The 23,763-nt window shown below is 39.9% G+C and overlaps 1 protein-coding gene across 5 annotated transcripts in view; it reads right to left on the bottom strand.

The window, feature by feature from the left end:
• LOC145946583 (uncharacterized) overlaps window positions 1-23,763 on the bottom strand; it is a 216,595-nt gene that overhangs the window by 172,989 nt on the left and 19,843 nt on the right. For all 5 annotated transcript variants that reach the window (XM_083056282.1, XM_083056285.1, XM_083056286.1 and 2 more), the window contains 2 exons: window positions 20,526-20,722; window positions 20,398-20,438 (listed from right to left, as the gene is read on the bottom strand). In XM_083056282.1, the coding sequence (XP_082912408.1) occupies window positions 20,398-20,428 (31 nt within the window). In that variant the 5' untranslated portion in view covers window positions 20,429-20,438; window positions 20,526-20,722. The remainder of the gene's footprint in view (window positions 1-20,397; window positions 20,439-20,525; window positions 20,723-23,763) is intronic.

Raw genomic sequence — 23,763 nt, 5'->3', positions numbered from 1 at the left:
CATGTTACGGTACGTCAATTTTGTTCGACACTGCGAAATTGTTGTAAGATAGAAAAAAAAGTATGTTTTTTTACGTGTCAAAAATTGCACAAGAATTAATCCAACTTTGCGATGATTGAACCTTCGAGTCGAGTCGCGAAATAAAAGATTGGAAATAAAGATAACGAGATGCGGCGTAATTAATTAAAAGATGTTAGCATTAAGTAGGTATTAAGCGCGTTCCAAGAGCATTCTAGTAACGATCGTAAATGCAAAGGAAAGGCATAAATTGTAGCCCGTATATATATACATATACGGTGTACGCCTCTTACCGATTTGTCGCCGAGACTGTAAACTCGCGCGGACGTCGTCGTGCTCGCGGAAGAACCGGCGCGGCCGCATTACGTACGGCCCTGTTTACCCCGACTTTGCGAATTTATGTCTCGTTACGGAACGTCATTCCCAGCAGAAACGATAAAATAAATTCGAAGAGGAGATCCTTGCAGATTGCCGCTCGTGCGTCCGCGGAGTTCGCCCAAGTCCCTCGCAAATCTGCCGAGCGTACCTCGCGCGCATTCGAGTCGTTTTACTGGAAGAGGGAAGGGAGGAGGGAAGGGAGGAATATAGAGAGTAGACGCGCGACGGGAGGGCGAGATGAGGAGAACGGAGAGAGAGAGAGAGAGAGAGAGAGAGAGAGAGAGAGAGGGGGGAGAGAGAGAGAGGGGGAGGGGGAGAGAGAGAGAGAGAGAGAGAGAGAGAGAGAGAGAGAGAGAGAGAGAGAGAGAGAGAGAGACTGGAAGGAGAGAGAATTTATTTGAATATCTTGGGTAATCTCGGTACGAAGCATGCACTACCGGAGTGATATCTAGTCCTCTAGTGCAACGAAGATGCGAGGCGAGGAGGTAAAGGCGGAAGGAGAGAAGAGAGATCCTCTCTTTATATTTATTAGAAATTAGCCTGGTACTTGCATTCATTGCGGCTGCGTATATGTATACTCCAGTATACTGCGACGCAGTGCGCTTATGCTTTGGTTTACCGGCGTACGGGGATATGTTTCGGACGATCTTTACTGCGCGCGATGCCAGAAGCAAAGAGACCATGACGAAGCTTCTCCTTTTATACGAGCCTCGCCGAAGACGGGGCCCGGATCGTTAAGGAGCGGCGTAAGTGGTCTCAAAATCGGCAAACTCGGACGATTTTCACATTAATCCGTATTATTAGGTAGTCAGATTTGATTACGAAGAGAACGGAAAGAGGATGGAGGCTTTTAAGCATAGCCTCTCTTAATCTCAATTTGCTTTTAATAGGCTACTTCTTCCACATCTGTATACGAATCATGCAAATTATTTTACATGTAATAAAGATTGCAAATCCTGCGAATTTCTTTTCACATGGGAGATATAAATTCAATTGAAATACATATAAACAAGATAATAAACGAGATTTTAAAAAATCAAAACTATAAGAGAGAAAAATTAAAATATAGCATAACTTAATCTTGGTATAATTATTTATATATTACATATAAAATTCCATTTATATAAATATCGATTTACATTAAGTAATTTAATTTTTTTGACATTTATAACCCTCCCGTAACAAAGGGATATAATTTGTCCGCTAAAGTTATTAGAAAGATAATTTCCTTCCTGAAAATTTAGCGCGCGCGCCGCCGTTCGCAGTTTTCATCGACACAGAGGGAAACTTCCAAACGATGTCCTCTTCGATCGGGAAATCCCCGAAGGACATAGGACGGCAAGACTCTTAATCCTGATACTCGCGGCGCGATGGGGAGGGACGTAGGGAATGAGGGGGGCATCCGCGAGGGTGGTGTTGGTCGATGTGGCGTAGGAGAGGGCGCGATATTATCGTCGCAGAAATATTACTCAGAAAATTGCCGGCGTGACTCCGTCCAGCCTCGTTAATTACCGCGAATTACCCATAATTATAAGGACTGTAAAAGTTTTTACTATCGTCGTGGGGCAAGCCGCGAGGGGCCGTGATGCAGAGCCTCAGTGGGCCCACCTTGTCTGCGAATTCGCCGAGGTGTATCCTCTTGGTTCCGCGTCTTTTCCTCCTCTCTCTGTCTTTTTCTCTCTCGTTCTCATCTTTAAGGCGCACCTTTTCCCTCCCAAACGCCGGTATGAAACCCTACCTAATGAGACACTTGGCTAATAAAAGTTTCCCATTCTCCCGACTGCCCGCCGCGCGCGACCGTCCGATCTGCGATCTTTGCAACTCTATTGCCATGAGATATTTCGATGACAATAGCTCTTTGTGGGCACTTTATTATAGTATCTCCTTCTTTCCAACTACCCGGGTGCGCAAGATTATTCTTATAATCTTACGAGAAGCCTATAATTAAGTCAGATAAATACTTTTATATATAGGGATATTAACCGTTTTCGGATGTAAAATATCCAATTATATCGTACTATTATATCAATCATATATAGTAATCAATTCAAACTGTGGTTATTAAAATTCGATATGTTACGCCAGTCTTTAATAACGCGAATTTCATGACTCTAATACGAACGAAATAATTTATTGTATCATATTTAATAATTTAAAATTACATCAAATATTCTATCGAAATGTTTTCATAGTACGTATACGAAAAAAATATTGTCGATACATTTCTATTAGAATCTACAATACGAAAGAACGTGAACGTCATTACAAGAGTCCACTACTGTACTCTGTAAGATTTCATCATATGAGAAGCAGCGCGAGCGAGTAATCGTCACTCCTGTCGCTCAAGTTTAGGACTGATACGTACAGATCACATCACCGTTACAATGGACCTTAACACCCATCAGTCAATACGAATGCACTCGTTCGTCCTTGATAAACGGACGTGCACGCTTTATGGGCCACCTGTTGCACGTACGCGCGTCTCCTCGTCGAACTTTTAGACTTGCATCCAGATGAAAGAAAAGCGCGCATCAGTTATCGCCGGTTAAATCGTTCTTAGATGAATCTTTTTATTCATCAGAGATTAATAAGATCGGCGAGATCGCTTATCTCGAAAGCGCTTAAGCTTAAAAGAGGATTATAATAGCGGTATTCAATAATATTGATTATATCTGAGTTTATTTTCCTTTTGTTTAAATTTAGAAAATAATATAAGATTCTAAATTACTTTTCTTTGTCGTTTACGGTACATTTATGATTAAGAGAAAATTATACGCGTATTGTATTGTACATAATTGATAATATTGAAAATCTCTTCATCTCCTGTTAAATCGAAGAAACAATATCAAATATATAATAGAGTGAACCAATTTTTCTCGAATCACATTATCATTTTGTAATAAACAGAAATACTCTGTTTTATTATTATTACATCATTATCATTATAAGCGAAACTCAGAAGTTTCGAAAATTAAAATAAAAATTACTACGGCAAAACACTAATCAATACTTGGATAATCTTACGAAAAATATAATTGCTATATATTTGATCTACATATACACAACTGCGATTGTGATACGATTAAGCGTGCATCCGAAAATACCCCGGGAGAGAGCGACGACACGGCAAATATTGCGGTTACTAGCCAGGGATCTAACGTCGCCAGGAGTCGTTGCCGTCGTCGTCGTCGTAGTTGTCGCCGCCCCCGAACACTCGGTGGAAACACCTTTATCTGGTGGTCGAAATAGCCGTTTCCGGTATCAGGGTGCCGACGAAACTCACGACCCGAATTCACCGGGGCACTCTGGCCGCTACAAATCACTGGCAATCTTGATTTACTTGTGTTTGCCCATTGGCTCGGTATCACTTCTGCAGTAGAGTAAGTGTAATATACTCGGTTCGAGAGCGCGCGAGCCGAGCGCCTAAGCAACCCTGCAAGCACCCCCGGTTTACCATTAGGAAGCGCGAGATTAGGTACTCCCAAGCGCCACTGGAGTACCGATACTATCGTACGCGCATACACACACACACACACACACACACACACACACACACACACACACTTATTGACGTTCGAGTTGCTCTACATGCAAGGCTGAAGCCGCGACACCTCCGAGAGCATAGACTTCAGGAAATCCCGAATAAAGCCCGTTGCCCACACACGCCTGGATGCCCTACGCTCGGGATTTCTGAGGGACAGGATTCGAGACTTCCGCTATTATGACGCGTCGGAAATGTTCTTGGACAGTATCGAGGTAGACGGCTTTATTTGTCTGGCCATTATCTTTGTCGCGTATTATTTTGCTTGTAGGAAATTATTATTTGTATAGTATTTACAAGTAAACACATATAAATAGTTAAATAAACCTATACATATATAATATTCTATATTTTTAAGAACAAATATATAGTATAAATAAAATATTAATTAAATGATTAAATCTAACAGATAGGCCAGATGTATACAATATAAATGGCTTTATTATTGTTATAAATAGAAAATTTTTGTTTTAAAATGCATTTTATGCTTAGATATTTCAAAGTTAAAACTATTCAACCGTTAAAAAATAGGTGAAACTGAAGTAACCAAGTTTTATACAAATGGCTAACCAATAGTGTATTACATTGCGGTTCATCGTTTGTCTCATATAATCTTTTATTACATACAGAACCATATTAATTTTAGTCGACAATTATTTCGCGATCAATACACAGAGTTAATATTTCTTATAAGCCGATTATTGTAAATCTCGCAAATTAATTTATTATTGACACGAACCTTGTAAAGTAGAACGCGAATATACGAGAACGCGTGCTTTATGCGATATATTCATACCTAGGGCAAAATATAAAATACGGCGCCCAAATGTAGGACCATTCGACGTGGGGGGAGGGAAAAAAAAAAAAAAAAAAAAAAAACAACCATCCAAACATCCATCTCATATAGAAACAATGCGCGCATTGCAGAAGCGCGAAGTGGTCGACGAAATGATCCGGCCTGATAATCCCGGATAGTTAACGCGGGCGCGGACAAACGTGAACCTTTCGCGACTGCGTGACCTCTCCATCGGCGAAAGCACCGCTGAACAAATATGGAGTGACCGCCGTTACCGGCGGATGGAGGCGCGGTTTTAACACGGCTCGTGCATTTCCCTAATGATTTACAAGCATTATTGGGTATTAATTTCAATCTACGCGCGCTACGAGGGATAGAATGGCGCGTGACGCGGCCCGACGCGGGGACAGAGAAGGAAGAAGGATAACGCGCTGGGGGTTGGACGGCCGGGGGGTTCACCGGGGGGAGGACAGGTCGACGCCGCACGTCGCGGGCTACAAATCAACCGTTCTGAACAAATTATGAATGATATATTCGTTGCGCCCGCTTGATATATGCATATCTCCCATGTCGGTGCCTCCAAGCCGCGGTCGCGCAGCGCTGCAGCTTCGGAAAATCCGCGACCGTACTTTGCATACAAACGCGCGTCGCGCGCATTAAAAAACCATATCCCCTGAATAAGCGCCTTCTAGCGACCCGTCCGATCCGACGTGTTTCATCGACGAAAATCAGCGACGCTCGATCGCCGATATATACATATGTATATCTATATCGATTGCGGTCCGGACGTTTAGTTCGGTTCGCGGTTCCGATGCGCTTCGCAGCGTCGTTATTCTTTCATCGCTCGCTTTCGCAGATTCGCCGCGTATTGTTTCAACGAAGAAGAGTATCCAACTGAAAAGTGCGCTTGTGATTTATTGCGCTTGATCGTCCCGCTGCGTGTACGGGGAAAAAAATGTTTTTCACGCAAAATCACCGAGAGAGAGAAAGGGAAAGAGAAGGGGAGAAAAACCATTTTTTTTTTTAGACACATCGACATGTGTCGTGTTAATGCGAAACTATTTTCTCCTCGAGTTTGATCATATAGAATTTAAAACTTTATATACACTGAACAAGATATTTTTATACAAAGTTTATTTTCGAGAGGAAAAATAATAAAGACGAGAAACTGAATCGAAATCATTTACAATTAATTTATACTGTTATCTATGTTTTGTGATATTATGTTTAGTCTTTCATTAAAAATCGTCTAATACATTTTAATTTTTTCGCAGAAATAATAAAAGAAAACTAGTTTTGTCAATAGTTTACTTACGTTCTTTTTATTTATGGTCTTATATAATTCAATTTCTTGCAGTAGAAACAACTGTTTTTAAAATAAGATTTAATTTTTGCGCAAGAGAAAGAATGTTTTTAAATATATTTCCAAAATACATATATCTTTGTAAAAGAATAATTCACCGCGTAACTCTTTCGAATTTTTCGTATAATCATCTTTATATCTTACTTTTTTCTTAGATTCTTAAATTATTATATCGATATATGAATTTACGAGATATTATTTACGACCCTTGTACGAGTGAAAGAGAGAGAGAGAGAGAGAGAGAGAGAGAGAGAGAGAGAGAGAGAGAGAGAGAGAGAGAGAGAGAGAGAGAGGAATTTATAATCCCTTTTAAATGCCTCGCTGGAAGCGGGCTTTCAAGAATTATGTTAAGTGCTTTGACGCATTGTCCCCGTTGGTACAGAATTACTAGGCTTTTATACGCGTATGGCTTTATAACGCGACTGTTACAGCATTAAAATGTTTATTTACGCTAGCGTAGCTTACATAGCCCAGTTAATGGGTTTGCGCATTTCCAAATCACATCGCCATATCCGCGGCCCCCGATGTGTTTTTCTGTATTCGGAAACATTACGAGAGACCGACAAAGTGGAAATGTTCGGGATAGCGCCGCCGCCGGCGTATACAGGGCCGAATTTGTACATAACGCGCGCAATAACTTGCCGCTATAAAAGCCATCGACAAATCAAATTTTGACGTGATTCACTGGGCGGCATAAATTCCGGGATCCAGCCAGGAGAGACGGCGGTGACACGGACATGTGTTCGTTCTCTCGTTCTCTCTTTCTCGTCCTCTCTCTTTTTTCTCTCTCTCGTTCTCCATCTCTCCCTCACCCCTTCCTTTTTTCTCCATCGCACTCGTAACGCACGGCTATTTATCGTTTTATACACCCGACGGGCAAGTTTTGCTGCCATTACACGCGCGCACCGTCCGCGATTATCTCGTCCGCGCGTCGATGCGGACTTTTTTCTTCGCTAATTAGGACGAATGCGGGCTCGCGTTTCCATCAGTTGTTTATTTCTCTTCTCTCTCTCTCTCTCTCTCTCTCTCTCTCTCTCTCTCTCTCTCTCATTCTCTTTCGCTATTTCTCTCTCTTCGCGTACATTTCTGATAATTAAAAACCAACGACTTCTGAAGGTAAGGAGCTCCTTAGCAATCATCCCTTCGTCCGTTTCTTCTTGTACTTGCACCCGCGGCGAAATTTGCAATCCGAGGTACTATACGCGCGAGAACCGAGAAGAAACCAGTCTCAAGTCGTGACGCGGGCACAAAGGGGCTCGTGTTAGATCTTTGAGTACTTCATCCGAAAGAGTAATGAAGGCGGCACAAATATTTTGCCCGATGTGCGAGACAATCGAGAAGTATTTTTGCGACTCCTACTGTTTTATTGACGCGGGTGTTATTTTTTTCTCTCCACCGAGTAGAAAAGAATCGCTTATATAATATATTAATACCACAGCATGTATTATAATATTTATGTCACTAGATGTAATTAAATTGTACTCTGAAAATAATATTATGCAAAAAAGGTTCTTAAATAATATGTGCGATATTTTACAATTAGACGAATCTCGAATTCTTTGTAAGGATACTTGGTCATAATTTCATTAGAATGAGCAAAAATATGGAATGGGTAAAAATCACACGTAAAAGATTGCGATAAAAGTGTGACAAAGTACGCCATTTTTAACTATATAAAATATCTATAATCTTCATATGCAGAAAAAGAGAGAGAGAGAGAGAGAGAGAGAGAGAGAGAGAGAGAGAGAGAGAGAGAGAGAGAGAGAGAGAGAGAGAGAGAGAGAGAGAGAGAGAGAGAGTTCTGGAAAGTTTAATTTAGTTAGAACAACAAAGGTATATCGTCTACATATAAAACAATATATCTGCAATAAATTGTTCGTTAACCGGCAATTCTGGAAAATGCATAGTACCGATCTATCAAAAGTCCCACATCGTTACGCGGCAATGTTAACAATTTACACACGGTTAGTGCACCCACATCCTTTTGTCACCGAACGCGCAGTCATGTTTCCCAACAGAGAGCGTGCCATTTCAGGACGAACGAAACGATATCCGTGCCGGATGAAAAATTCAAATCGAAGCGATCGATTGGCATATCAATTATTAGAAGGATATTCGAAAACCCCGATGCTCTCTGCGGCTTTGTAAACAAGAAATTACTTCTTCTCCCAAAGATTGCGAAAATATCCCGATACCCCTTCGCCAATGAGTTTCTGTCGCTTCAAGAATTCCAGTCCCTTCTTCGATTGCCGTTAAGAGTCCGTCATTTTTAACGACAACGACTTTGCGCGTTTCTCGCAACGATTCGCGTATACTTCTCTAGGGCATCCTAGCCAAGTCCGACGAAACCGCAACATAACACTTCCAACTTCTCCTCTCTTTCTCTCGGCGGGAGAGAACGGAATTGAACCGGCTAAGAGACGTTGCGGCCGCGAAAAGAGATATGCACACCGCCGACCCACATTCGCCCCCATTCTCGTATACAATCGATTCTTCTTTCGATGCGACCGCGTTCTCTTGGATGCCGAAGAAAACCGAGCAAAATTTATCGGCAGCCTCGCCTGCTGTAATGCGGCAGACAAAACCGTATCTGAGCTGGTGAAAATGCTTTATGTATTCAGCTGATCGCGCTGCTAACGTGAAAATCAATGTTGTTGTAAACTCCTGGTAATAACAATGTTATTATTATTGAATTAAAAATAAATGCAAAAGACTATATGTCTATTACGAGCATTCGCAATGTTTATATCCATTTATAGAAGAAGAGGCAGTTTTTAACATGGAGCAATTTTTCAATAATAGTTTTCTCGGATCACACACACGCAATTGAAGTAGAAAACTGCTAGTTTTTTCAGACAAAGAATATATTACTCATTTTCATCAATAACATAATGTTTATTCGAATAATCAATGTGCTGCATTGATAAAACTGACCTCGATAAAAGCTGTTATTTAAAATATATACAGCGCATCAAAAATTTACTCTCTTTATCCTTTCTTTTATTATTTAACGCGCTGCATATAATTGAAATAAACAAGTGTTACTGTCATGTAGGATTCATATGTCTTTAACATTCAATTTCTCTACATTGATATTTAAATATTTACAATTTAATAATGAGTGCAATACTTTGATAAACATTGTAATGTGAGAAATAGGGAAAAAATAACATACACATGTTTATTGAAATTTGTTTCTATTTTCAACCTCTATTTTTTCATATTTATGAATTTTGATAGATTTTATTTTTATAAGAATCATATTGTATTGATCTTCTATTTTGTGTACTTGCAATAGATAATAAATAATTTCCTCTTAGAGGTTTTAAAAAGGAACTGTCGGTAAAATTGTACATTAAATAGTTTCAAAATAATATGATTTAACTGCGCAAAGTAATCAGAGCTATCAGAGTAAATATTAAATTAAACGATACATTAGAAGTTGAAAATAGGAGAAAAATTTCTCGGGCATATATAGCAACGTTTGTCCTTCTAAGAATAATATGGGTCATTCTAATTCCGAGATAATTAATAATCAATTGCGGGAGAGTAACTTTGGAAGCTCGACCAAGGATTAGCCATGCTCGCGAGCACCACCGGCCTTGAGAAAATACGGGAGTTGCTCCCGAATTGTTCTTCGCAAGCGACACACCGACGTTACCCTGCATTATTTACGACGGTGTAAACCGCGTGACCAAAATTCCATCAGTTACCCAAAAAACAAGTCCGAAGGGTAGTCATTCTCGCGGTCATAATTTTCATTCTTCTCTTCGGTATCGGACATTTAAAGTTCGTGACGAATAAAGAAAGAAATTCTAGGGTGAGAGAGAGAGAGAGGGTGAGAGAGAGAGGGTGAGAGAGAGAGAGAGAGAGAGAGAGAGAGAGAGAGAGAGAGAGAGAGAGAGAGAGAGAGAGAGAGAGAGAGAGAGAGAGAGAGAGAGAGAGAGAGAGAGAGAGAGAGAGAGAAACTACGCACGTATCCTCCATCCCGCGATCGCAAACTTATCGGCGACGACCCCACGGGCGATATAGGAATGCACGAGCGCGCACGACGAGGGTGTATGAGGCGTTTGATTCCGAGCTGCCGAGTTTACGAGACGACCGTGACGTAGTCGCGCAAACTGCGCCCCTGTGTTCCGTCGCAGCGCGTGCACACGTATGCGCGGTTTCTCGTTCGTAGCCGCGTAAACGTTGTCGCTCTCGCGACGGAGAAGCGCGGGTACAGGTACGTGCGGCCAAAGAGACCGAAGGGTCGCGTCGCGCCGCACCCTCTACGAGTGATACCCGCGCACACATTCGATACCCGTGCGTTCGTAGAGAGGGAGCACACGCCCGCGATTATAACGTCACATACCGGTTATAAGGTATACAAGCCGACGCCCGGAGGCTGGCTGGTTCGCTAGCTAGCGAGACGGTGGTGGAAGCGGCGGAGGAAAGAGATGCCGACGTAGGAAAAGGGAGAGAGGCAGCGGAGGCGGAGGCGGAGGTCGACTCGCAAACGTGGAGGGAGGACGGAATGTTCGGATTATCACGAGAACCCCGTGGAATCCGTGGCACCGCGGGGACGGAAAACGGGACCGGCAGATAAGAACCATAGCCGGTGTGTCACGTACCGCTTTGAGTGTGATGGTCGTCGTTCTCCTCCCATCCTCCTGCCCCTCTCGCTCTACCTCGTTCCCCTGTACTCTCCGCCGTGTGCTTACTCGCGCCCTTACTCGTCTCTACCCTCTCGCTTGTCTCGATCTCACGGGTTTTCTCGTTCCTCTCTCGCGCGCCGAATCTCTCTCGTGCGCGCAATATACAAACCCCATCACCGACGACCTGCCATCCACGCAAACTTCAAGACCCCCGTTAAGTATCCGCCTTAGCGTGAGTTCAATTCCCGCCACGCGGCCCTTTGTTCCTTTCTCGGGAACGATATCTTGGTATTGCTTTTACGAATGTTTCAGGCTTGCAGTATTCTTATTGTTAGAGATTTATCGTTTAAAAATTTCACTTTGTCTCGCGAAATTTTGTATAATTATCGGTGCGACATATATCATCATTTCTGACCGGAAGATCATTTCAGGACGCATTTTGTTTTTTGCGAATGATTAAAGACGCGGACGTTTTCTCATGAAGAATCCTTTCCGTTTCGACAACTCTTTCATTCCACGCTACTCCTCTTGAAATTCTGAGCAAAGTCAGCGACACGGAAATCGTTTCTTTCGATTGCGCGGCTTAGCGAGTGGTCCCCGAAGAATTGTTGAAGAAAATCCCGCGTTTCGCTTTGAAATGTACCATTGTTTGCGATCAGTTTCTATATCTCGAGAACATTTACGCCAAAAGTTTCTGTTAAGTACCCATCTGCCCAATCGTTCCTCGCAAAAGTTCTTTTCGCGAGATGTCGCGAAACACATCGCATCATCCTGACCCTCACAAGTATTTTTTATTTAAAGATAATCAAAGGTTTTTCTAATTCTGAGATCTATTCTGCAAGATTCGTTTGAAAATTGACCGATTGATCAATTGATCAATAAAACAGTTATCGCAATAATTGCTATATTTACCTTATATTTTATATGAAACTCGCCGTGATATTCGTATAGAAAGCTCGACATCAAAGATTATATTACGTGGATTTGAAAAAAAATACTATTCGTGCAAGTTTAGACACTGACGATATCCAAAGCTGTTAAAAATCAGAAGAAGGATGAAAATAAGATATTCTTTCGGGATGGATGGCGCCGGAGAAACTAGGTTAAAAAGCCACGACCTCGTGACTAGAGCATCCGCCGTCGTAACTCAGCTTCGTTAACTCGGGACATCGTGGAAGGAGCGAGGAAACGCGCAAGGGTTATGGCACTCGAGATAGCAAGGCAAGCGTAGGTGGAACGGGGAAAGCAATCAGAACTTGGGCCATTGCTAGATATTACGTAGACGTGAGAGATGTCTCCTCAATCATATTAATTGCCGAGATAACCGCTGCTTCGACGGCGCCCACTGCTCTTAACCCCCCCTCTTTTGCCCCTTTCCTGCCTACTCACATCTCGAGACATACATGCCAGATTTTCTCGTGTGTATTTTCGCGTCAAGTCTCGTATAATAAATGTATTATATCCAAATATTATACGTAGTGTTGGAGAATCGTTATTACGACAATTTCGAATTCAATTATATCTCGTAAAAAAATTAGATATATCAAAGTTTGTATTATTTGTATCATTTATAGAATGCCATTGCAACACAAGAGAGAGGGAGAGAAAAAGAGAGAAATTATCGATAAATAGCATATCACATATCCACACTATTTTCTAAATATTTATATTTTTAATAATTTTGAATTTATTTTACATTTTTTAATTTCTATATAAGTTAAGCAATATATTAATTATTATATGTGTTAATTAGGAAAGGCAAATATAAAGATTTTTAATTCAAGATATAGGTATAAAATATAAAAGAAAAGAATAATAAATGTAAATATATAATATGTAATAATAAAACAATGGTAATGTTTTCGACAGTGGTCTAAAATTTAAGCTATCAAAATAAGTTTAGGTAATCTCTCGTCAGGCAAAATTCGAGGAGAATAAATCTTTCTAGTAAAATGGGTTTCTTCGAGAGAAGGAAAAAATAGCTTCGCCAAGTAACGAGGCGTTCTTCAATATTCAAAGTTTTCGTGCCAGAAGAGGAATCACTGACGTATGCAACAGGTATTGCTTCCTCTTTTGCGCCCCGATAACGACTGCTGACTCTTCACGGCAAGTTGAGTGCCATCATCGCGAAAGATTTGCGATCTCGCCAGTTTTACCCTACCTTTCGCCCTCCTTTTCAAATTTCGTGGCGTCTCAGTGCGAGCTTCCTTCGCAGCGGATAAAATTATGAACCTCATATTCAAGAAATCAGAATTTACAACAAAAACAAAAAATATATTGCAAATCAGTTATACAATTTCAAATATAATAATTATCTTTAATATAAAAAAAATTGAAAAATTTAACGATAAAAATCTAAAATTAATATCTTTTTAATTAATAGTTTTAATTGGAAAAGAAATTTCTTTCGCATCAAGCATATCGACTGACATTTTCATTCACTATGTACTCGTATGTAGAATATGTATATATTCTAAAATATATTAAATTAAACTGATATCGCACATTTTTTTAATTAGTTTCATGCTTTTGTACCTAAACTAAAGAGCTCCTATCTCATAAACGACGATAGTAAATTTCAACGATTAGCATATACGTTGCGAGAGTGTACGCTGCATGCTCCTTCGCGTACTTACCGTCGTTCGTAGCATGTAAATGTTGCTACGTGGCTGGCAGACAGTACGACTCAGCGTATATAAAACAAACTAACCGACTCTTCTCAGGACAGACGAGTTTGCCCTGATTCAGCTCGACGTGGTGTAGCCTTATGTCAACAGATACCACAGTTCCGCTAATCACTCACGAAAGTAAATGCACACTCGGAAAGTTTCGCTTTTCTGAACTCTATGTGATACGTAATGCCAAGTACTGTTGTCTCGAATAACATAGCAATATGTCTTTACGAACGTATGAATCTTAAGTGCGTGATTAGCGATATTAATACTCCTACGTGGATATCATTTGTTAAAATAATAAAGTCAATTAATTTTGTAATATACATATATGTAATATCTTTCTCATTGCGTTTCATCTAATCTAATCTAATAAAAAATTAATTTTTATTTATAAATTCATGCAATAAAACATGTACATATAATGAAAAATATAAAGACATACTAATTAAAACGTGTGTGATATCAATTTAATTTAATGATATTTTATGCACATATGCAACAAATAAAATCGATTAATGGCTTAATAAAAATGGAATTTTTTCCACAATTAGAATTACTGGCTAAAAGAGATTTCAATTTTAAACTGTTGTCGTTAAATTTTTCAATTTTCTTCGGGCATTAAAAGAATGATAATTATATTTAAAAATCTAAATAACTAATCTTTACTGCTTACTCTTGTTACAAATAATTCCTTGACTGATCATTTTATCGCTGCGAAAGAAGCTTGTATTGAGACATAACAAAATTTAAAGAAAAAGATGAAAAGTTAGATGAGATCGAAAAAAATTATCTTTCTCTACTTATTTGCTAAGAAACAAGTTGATCAAAAGTTTATGATTAAACAGACACACAGTGATTTTGAGGCACTGTGTATGGAAACAATAAAGCCAAACACAAGACTAATCTAGCTTTGAATTTGTTAACACAGGCACAGAGGGTTAATTCTGTCCTACGTCACATATTTTCGCGACCAAAAAGGGGGATACGAACGTCCCCTTGTCCGCGAACAGAATACGGGCATAGATATCGACCGGCGTTACTATCATATCCCATAAAATACAAGATCGAAATCATGCCGCGTACGGGAAGGTGGTGTTACTGCAGTAATGCCGGAAAATATCCGCGTTTTATTAGGTCGATCGGCCGGGGATAATCGGCGACAATCAAGTTTCACGGCGGTGATTGGCCGCGCGTAGCTCGATGCCAAATGCAGCTGCATATGCATGACGCAATCTCATATCCACATCCGCACCCCCGTATGGTAGAGAGGCAGCACATGGTGAAGAGACGAGCGCGAGAGATAGAAAGGGGGGTAGAAAGGGGAAGGGGAACAAGCGAAGGGGTGGTTGCATCGGGCACGCAACGAAAGTGGGAGGGGGTGGCTTCGATTCCCACCGCGGTGTGTCATTACTCGTCATTATCCACCTATCAAATCGCTCAGTAATAACTATCTGACCATTGCTGTTACACAGCATCCCGGTCTCTCTGCACCGACGATCCTGTTTCCCCGTCTGCCACCCCCCGCTCCCTCTCCCCCTCGCCATCGCTCTGAGTCTGGCTTACCAGCAATCAAAGCGTCTGAACCGCTACTGGATGACTGCGTTGGCAACCACTGTTCAAGGCTGATCATCACCGAAATTCCATATCCACTGATCCGCTCGAACGAAAATGTGGCACGATACTAATGCCTGATTAATTTCTGTCGGATTAATAATGTGCGATTGTCCGTTTGGCTTCGTTCGTTTTACCAGCCAACGTTTAATAACTCTACGCGCTCTTCTCGATTGCTCCATCAGCAAACTCGAGCGTTTCTTTCATGCGCGATATATAACCCGTTAATCTTGCGAGTAAAAAAATAATTTCAAAATAAGATTATGCCGAAACAGTCCTTTTTTCATTCGACTATTCGAGGTTCAGTAAATTCCACGCCGTTTTATATATTTCGTAAGTACATAAATTAACGACTGTGTGCGGCCGGTACGTTGCCACGAACCAGTAGAGGCGCGGAAAATTAATACCAGTAGCGCGGTAACTGTGCAGCCGCACTTGAAAACGAACTGAAACAACCGTAAAAATGTCTCGATGAACGTTTCCCGGTCTCCTGAAAAAAGTCGCTTGCAGCGACGAGCTACTACTTTTTTTTTTGCAATGTTAGCTGAAACTCGAGGAAATCATAAAATATACTTTGTCGCCATTTGCGTTGATAATGAGATTTGCACTCACATATTGTAACGAAGACTAGTTTAAAAAAAATTGTACAGTTTGTTTATAAAATGCAATTAAATTTCAGGTGGACAAATGTAAATACTTAATATAATTTTGACAAGAACTGCAATCTTATTGCAAAATTATACCCGGCGAATAATCTGTTTAATCAATTATATGAACAGTCATCGAGAGATTGATCGCGGAATTAAGATGAATAGTAAATTTGGCATCATTGGTAAACTTCTTAGAAATACGCAAGTAAGATCGCAAAAGAGAGTAAAGGCTGAGGTTTCCGGACGCACACCCGGATGTTATTGGCAGGAGAGTGGAGCCATTAGTCGCAATGATGGATGCCTGACAGGAACGCCAACGTCCTACCCTAGCAGCAGTTATAGTAAGTAATGGCTTCACTCTGTGCTCTGAGAAAGCCTCCGCCGCCGTACCATCGCCCCTTCACGCCACCCCCGGCACACCACCCAGTAATAACAACAAATCTTGCCTATATTAATTCCCTGACGGACATAACTCTCGGTATATGGACGGTAACTCGGGAAAAATTGCGCGATGAAAACGTCGCCCCGACGAAATACGGGGTCTCGTATTACGCACGCACTTAGAACAACCAGTCACCCCCCGCACCCTCTCACTATACTGGGGAAAATGTCGCCGCGACGCCCGCCAGTAGACATTAATTTTCCAATGTTTGCGTCGAAGGCCATATCATTTAATATTATATATATATTTTAAGTGTATATTATTTAACAAGTTTTCACGAAACACCTATTTTGCATACTGTTATTTTATATAAATATTCTTGAAAAATCATCTTTGCCTCATTCACTGCTGACGTGTCAAAACACGTCCATTTCTTCAACAACTGAGAGTAACAAAGTTTAAAATTTTTTATGGAGAAATATATTTAAATGGCATCGTATTTTTTGTGTTTATAAACTATAAATAAATATACATAACTCTAAATATTTTTTTTAAGATGAGTAATATTCCTCCCTTCGCTCTTGTCACTTAGATATTACGTTTGATTGAAATTGCTTTCTCTTATCTGCCATCTCTTTTATTATTATGGACATATATAAGCTTAGGGTCGTACATGTCCACGACATCATTTTATCCTCTCTATAATATATTTCTCCCTACATCTCAAACAGATGATAGTCTTAGTATACTACAATGTAGATCCAATTATTATAAATGTTTCTATAATTATATAAATTTATAAAAGTTGTTTGATAATTTGAAAATATTTCTAATTTATAATTATTATATAAATGCTACAATTACATACAATGTCACACATGCGTAAGAATAATATTATATAACATATTAAAGTGGCTTTCATAATCTATGATTTAATAATTATTATATTACTGACGGTTAAAAATATACACATGTAGAGGAGTATTATTAACAGATATAGAAATCGTATAATTATATTATGCAAATTATTCGGTAGAAACGTTTCTGTCGTACTAAATCAGTCGCTTCTTCGGCGCTCGCATTTTGGATCGTCATATAACTATTCCGTGGCCAATTTTCTCACCGCCTAATCGCGCGTTCTCCAGCTGCGTGCTCGACACCCGGACCGGTTTAGGAAGCGCGACCAATTATTGTTAGGATAATCTGCCGCGAGCCTGCTGGGACTGTTTAAATTAGAGAGGGTGGAGGCGCCGTTGCAAACATCATTGCGCGTATATAGGCCGTATACTGGACTGCTTGTAAACCGATGAAGTGGGAGGGCGACAGGATACCCTCCCCCTCTTACCCCCGGCGGTCCCCTCCCTACTCTCCGCCCCTTCTCTCCCTTAAATCATTGATTGTTGCATTATCTGTTATTGGCAATGCAATTAACCCCTTACGGTAAAACAACGCTAACCTGCTCGCGCCACACTGTTCGGGCCGCGAGTGCAACTGCGAGCGAAACTGTGTGGTGTGCAACGCATACTGCGTCCCAACACGCGCTGCACGGGCCTACTCGCACGCGAGCGAGAGAGTGAATTGATTTGTTGCACGAGAACTCCTATTCGTCCCTACTATCTGTTTCATTTCCTCTACCTATGAACCGTTCTACTGCCTCACGCGTCCTCCCTTTCCATTGCGCGTTTTCTCTCTCTCTCTCTCTCCCTCTTCCTCCCCCTTTCTATCTCTCTTTAGTACACATCCTATATAGTGTCCAAATCCCGAGACCCGAATCCGCGACAGGATTAAACGCAACCCGCCTCACAAATGCCAACCCTTCAATACAACGATCGTTTCTCTCCCTCTCTCTCTTTCTATCCCCCTTGCCCTATTCTTCGATCCAACAGTTCAACTCTCTCTCTCTCTCTCTCTCTCTCTCTCTCTCTCTCTCTCTCTCTCTCTCTCTCTCTCTCTCTCTCTCTCTCTCTCTCTCTCTCTCTCTCTCTCTCTCTCTCTCTCTCTCTCTCTCTCTCTCTCTCTCTCTCTCTCTCTCTCTCTCTCTCTCTCTCTCTCTCTCTCTCTCTCTCTCTCTTTGTCTCGCTATCTCTTTCTCTGTATTTCGCATAATCTCTATCTCTCTTTGCCCACACGAGTCCCGAACTCATCGGTACATTCTCTATCGGCGCGTTCGCTTTCCCTCCCCGCGACACACACCTCCCCCGTGCGTTATTCCGCGTATATGATCAGGTGCAATTACAATCAGGTTAATAATTGTTACGACCACCCTGTGTGCGAAGGGGTGGTCGGGGAACCGGTGACCAACGCCGCACGCTTCGTTAGGTGCCCTGCACCTATTACGCTCTGCCAAAGGACGGAAGAAGGGCGGACATTGCCTGACCATACGTTTGCAACTCGGGATATCGATATTTTTGGTCACAACGATTATGCCGCGCATGATTCCACGATCGATTAAATTAATATTCGAGCTTTTATACCACAATAAAACTTAACCGTGCGTGTGTATGCGTGCACGCGCGCTCAAACGATTGAAAAATCGTTCCGTTCGGAATTATGTTTTTTTTTCGCGTTTATATAATGTTTTAGTGATATATAAAATAAAATAAATTCTTGATGTTTTTATATAATAAAAAGCCCTCGTTAAAAAATATCACAGAGTAAAATAATGATGCGGGGAAATAATGACGGTATTATAGCGCTTTTAATCATCAGTAATAAAATGTAAAAATGAAAGATATTATACGCGAATTTATATTTTTCATACGGCATAAAAAATTGCTCCAACTGCGTATGATGCTGTACGTATCAAAATTTCTATATAAGCGCTCCGACCAATGGCACCTAACGGGGTAAAGACTCTCACAAAAGCGAGACTCAATCAGATAAGTGATTTCACTAGAATCGTGCACTAAAGCGTGAAAATCGTTCTTCTCGGAAATTTGCTGAGAAGCCGTTAAGAGATCCAATTCGGTTTTATTGATACATTTTTGCTACGATACGATTAAAAACAGTAGCTGCTCTTGATATAAAAATAAGTTTAAAACGATCAGTTTAGGCAGAAAATAGTAATAAAGATAAGAAAATTACACAAGATGTCTGCTATCATTATATTTGTGTGAAAATGCGAAATGTCTTAATCTCTGAGAAAATGTAATGGCATAGAAAGTAATAAAATTATTATTTAAACAAGCACATAAAAAATATTACATATTCCAAAACTTGTGCATTCCACAGAACCGTTCTGGCTGTCTAAACTTTTACAACAGTCCGTTCACACGTGTGATTTCTATAAAGTTCTCTAAATGTAAATGTGTATATACGATTAAACCGCATTGCAATTGTAATCTTCAATGTATAAATCTCATGCTTTTCTTCTCTTTCTAATCTTTCTTTCCTTCATTAAAATACTATCAGTATCGTAACATAGAGAGATTTATAAAGTAAGATATTTTCAAACATATTACATGAAAATTACGATTCTCATTTACTGTACAATATTATTTAATATCAAAAATATTAACATTTTATTCTTGAAACCTCACATGTGAGAGCGCACGTTGCATTCATCATTATATGCATCTATTTATTTATATTAAATATATCTTTCTGTGTAATTATTTATTTATTTAAATAGTAAAAATATTTTTATTAATTAATTTTTTTATATCCTTTCCTTTTCTGAAAAAGATATGTAAAGTCGGTACTCGCATATATCGAACTTTATTGTTGTCACTTTTCCGCGATGCTCATTGGCCGTCAAGATTCGCGTTGTGCGTTATATTCGTAACATCGAGAGGCTGTCATCGCGAGGGTTAGTAGTTTGACAGTTTGTTCAAAATAAAATTAAATAAAATAATAATATTAGTTTTAAATAATATGTTATAATACTTTAAACTCGATTAATATTTTTGACAGTTATCAGCTGATTTCTGTCAAAAATATTAATCGAGTTTAAAGTTTTATATAACATTATTTAAAACATATTATTTTATTTTATTTTATTTTGAACAAACTGTTCAACTACTAACCCTCGCGATGACAGCCTCTCGATGTTACGATATAACGCACAATGCGAATCGAAACAGTTAATCAGCATCGGAAAAGATGCAACAATACTTGCAAGAATCGACTTAACGTGCCTTTTTAAAAAAAGGATGTTACAATATTTTAAATTCGATTAATATTTTTGACAATTATCAGAGCTGATTTTTTTCAAAAAATAATAATCGCGTATAAGATATTATAACACATATTCTTTAAAACATGTTACTATTTTAATATTTTCAACATATATACACCCCATTAACTGCTATAGAAAAGTCATATATAATAAACAATTTTTCACTCACCGATACGTAGCGGAGTTGTAGTACACAGCATACACGTTGATCTAAAAACAAAATATTCAAATTATGCATGTGTGTGTCGAATATCTCATAAACAATGCAATTTAGAAAAAATGTTTTATTTTGCATACCTTATAGTTGCCCCGATGTCGCCCGATGCCTCCCCGGGCCTCCTCCTCCTCTCTTGGTCCTTCGTAGCACTCACGACATTCGCGAAAACACGAATAATTACGATCGCCCGACACTTTACACGGCACTCCCGACACACGAAACTTTACACGACACTCCCGACACGACGCGTAAATCGCACTGTGTATCGCAATGCTACCTGTAACAAATAAAATACATACATATATTAGAATAATCTTATTATTTCGCATTATAACATACACAATATAAATATGTAAGCTAGAATTAACGATAGATATATCCACGGATCGCAACACATTCGCGCGCGCGAGATTAAGTTGGGTTATGTTGGCAAGAGATTTTGCATCGAATTTTTCGCGAAATATACGTTTCGAACAATTACGACTAACATGACATAACATAACATGATTTCAACGACAATAACGTTGAAATTATGATATGCGATTGATAAATATTACAATACAAAGGTTAGAAATCATTTCTAACGATTATGCTTACTAATTAATCACAGCGGGACGCAGCTCCAACTGCCTGATACTCGCGGCGTTTCGGTAATGGCCGAGGCTACAAACATCGGCAACTTCACTCTAATAACGCGCGCGCGATACATGACTTATATAATATTAATAATTAATTAAAACTCGAAGGAGATTCGTTCGAAAAGATATAGCTTTAGAAAGAACAAATATTAATCGAGAATAAGGTATTATAACATATTATTTACAACATATTATTATTTTATAACTTTTACCATATTATTATTTTAAAATTTAATTAGCAAATTATAACATACACAATATAAATATAAATATGTAAGCTAGAATATTTAATTAGTAAATTATCGTTTTATTAATATTTTCTGACAGAAATCAGCTGATTAAATCGTTAATTTGCTAATTAATTTTTAAAATAATAATATGTTTTAAATAATATGTTATAATACTTTAAACTCGATTAATCTTTTTGACAGTTATCAGCTAATTTCTGTTAAAAAATATTTATCAAGTTTAAAGTATTATAACATATTATTTACAACTTATTACTATTTTAATTTTTTACCATAATATTATTTTAAAATTTAATTAGCAAATTAACGCTTTAATTCATCAGCTAATTTCTGAGAAAAAATATTAATCGAGTTTAAACAAACTTTATATTATTTTTTTTTAAATATAATTTTTTCAAACATAAAACCAAAGAATGGCGCGCTACGCGCACTTGTGTTGTTCTAGTTTAAGAAAATGAAAACAAAAACGATACATGTATGTAACTAAAAATATTTAACTTTTGATGTCTTTCAAGTTTCAAATGGTTATGGGCACACATTTTGCAGATTCTTCAGGCAATTAGTAAAGATGTAAACTGAGAGAGAGAGAGATTTATCGTGATCTTTATAACGAGCATTTCAATAACCTAATATTCTCGATAGCAGGCACGAAAAATCACGGGGCCAGTCTAGCGCGATACCACAATCCGCGCGATAAGTTAATGCCGGCGGCATTCGCAAAATGTTCCTCCCCTAACTCCGTGATCCTCGCAACGTCGCGGCTGGAATGTACACGAGGCGCATTGCCGCTAGTATAAACGGTAAAGCGCGTAATATTCCTTGACGTCGTGCTTTGGGAATAGACGCGAGGAGGATGCGGAACTTGCGGGGGAATTAGCGGAGCAGCGTGAGAGAGACGGAGAAAGAGGAAGCGGCGGGCAGAGGGTAGCCGCGGCCCGTGAAGACCGGCTTAAGGCGTGTTGAATCATAACGAGGACTTATGCCGAAAGCCTCCGACAAGAAGCCGCGGGTTCTCTCTCATCTCGCTTTCTCTCTTTCTCCCCTCCTCCCCCCTCTTTCTCTCTCTCTACATTTGCCACCGTGCCAACCGACGTGCACCCTTCGCTGCTAGACCACCTTTCGCTCCGCGTACCCCGACGTCGTCTACCCTCGTCGTCTCGTCGCTACTACCTGCATCGGTTAAGAACGCGGCTGCGAAACAACGGGGTGGCATTACGAAGCGACGCTACTCCATATTCATACCACCGTCGTTCGACGACGACAAAGTAAGAAGAAAAGAAGGCGAGTCGTTTTGTTGGAATGGGAAAAGAAGAGAGGGCTCTCCCTCTGGAGAGAGAGAAAGAGAGAGGAGAAAATGAAACCCCCGGGGCAGGCAAACTCGCGTAGATTCCACGGTACCTTCCGGTCCGGTCGACAAAGATGTTGCGCTCGTTAAGCGAATCGGGAATCCATAAACGAACGTTATCGCGGGGATTAGAGGTGCTTACATACTACGCTTTGGAGATACTTTGAGGGTCGCGCGAACGGTACGGAAGGGACGCGGGATCGCGGGTCCTAGGACCTGCGACCTCATAATCAAGATCGGGCTACGATCGCCGGTCATATGCGAGAAGCGATGTTAAGACTCGTCGCGTCGCGTCGGCTCCTTTTAACACGCATTTTAATGCGCGCGCGGATAATTGGTCCAACGCGCTGTTAGCTAGTTCCATTAGGAAACATCTTATTGGCCTTAAGGCGCTTATTACCGCTCTTAATTGCGCGAACGCGCGCTTTTACCCTTATTAACTGTCGGCGACGGGCATCCTAATAGGGCGGCATTATAACTGGAGATAATGCGTTTTCCACGTAGGTCTTTCCGCTCGCGCGCGCGCGCACGTGCTTCTTTTTTTTTTTACCCTTACGCGCGATATCCTATCGCGCAAATGGCGATAACGTACGATATCTTCCTTACTCGCGCTAGTTACCACTTTCAGGATGAGACCTCCTCGAGTGCATCGTGTGCGTTTGCATGCCTGTGTACCACCCACGTATTCAACTCGGTGGATGCAAGGTGGATTTAATTGCCCGGTCTTTAATTGAAGCAAACGACCTCTTATTTGTCAAACGCGTAAGTAGTTTCGATTTTAATATGATTATATAACAGATGAAACATATCTGTAAAAGTGATACTGTATTTATTACATAAAAACCCGAAAAGGATTATACAAGCTGCATTGATTGTTATGTATGTACATTGATATAAAAATTATTTCAGTAATATCAATTTTTTATTTTTTTTCTCTTACTAATAAAATGATTGACGAATTAGGAAAAAAACAAAATGTTTCATCATTCTGTCGGAAATATTTACTTTGTTTTATATTAAAGGAAGATGAGCAATAATTTTTTGTGAGACAACATTTATCTCGATCTTCTATTTAATAGCGACAGCG

This window comes from Prenolepis imparis, unplaced genomic scaffold (assembly GCF_030444845.1).
Source record: "Prenolepis imparis isolate NDT839.2.m4 unplaced genomic scaffold, iyPreImpa1.0 SCAF_17, whole genome shotgun sequence".
NCBI lineage: Eukaryota > Metazoa > Arthropoda > Insecta > Hymenoptera > Formicidae > Prenolepis > Prenolepis imparis.
The sequence above is the reverse complement of the archived record's forward strand: the minus strand, read 5'-3'. Positions and strand labels throughout refer to the sequence as shown.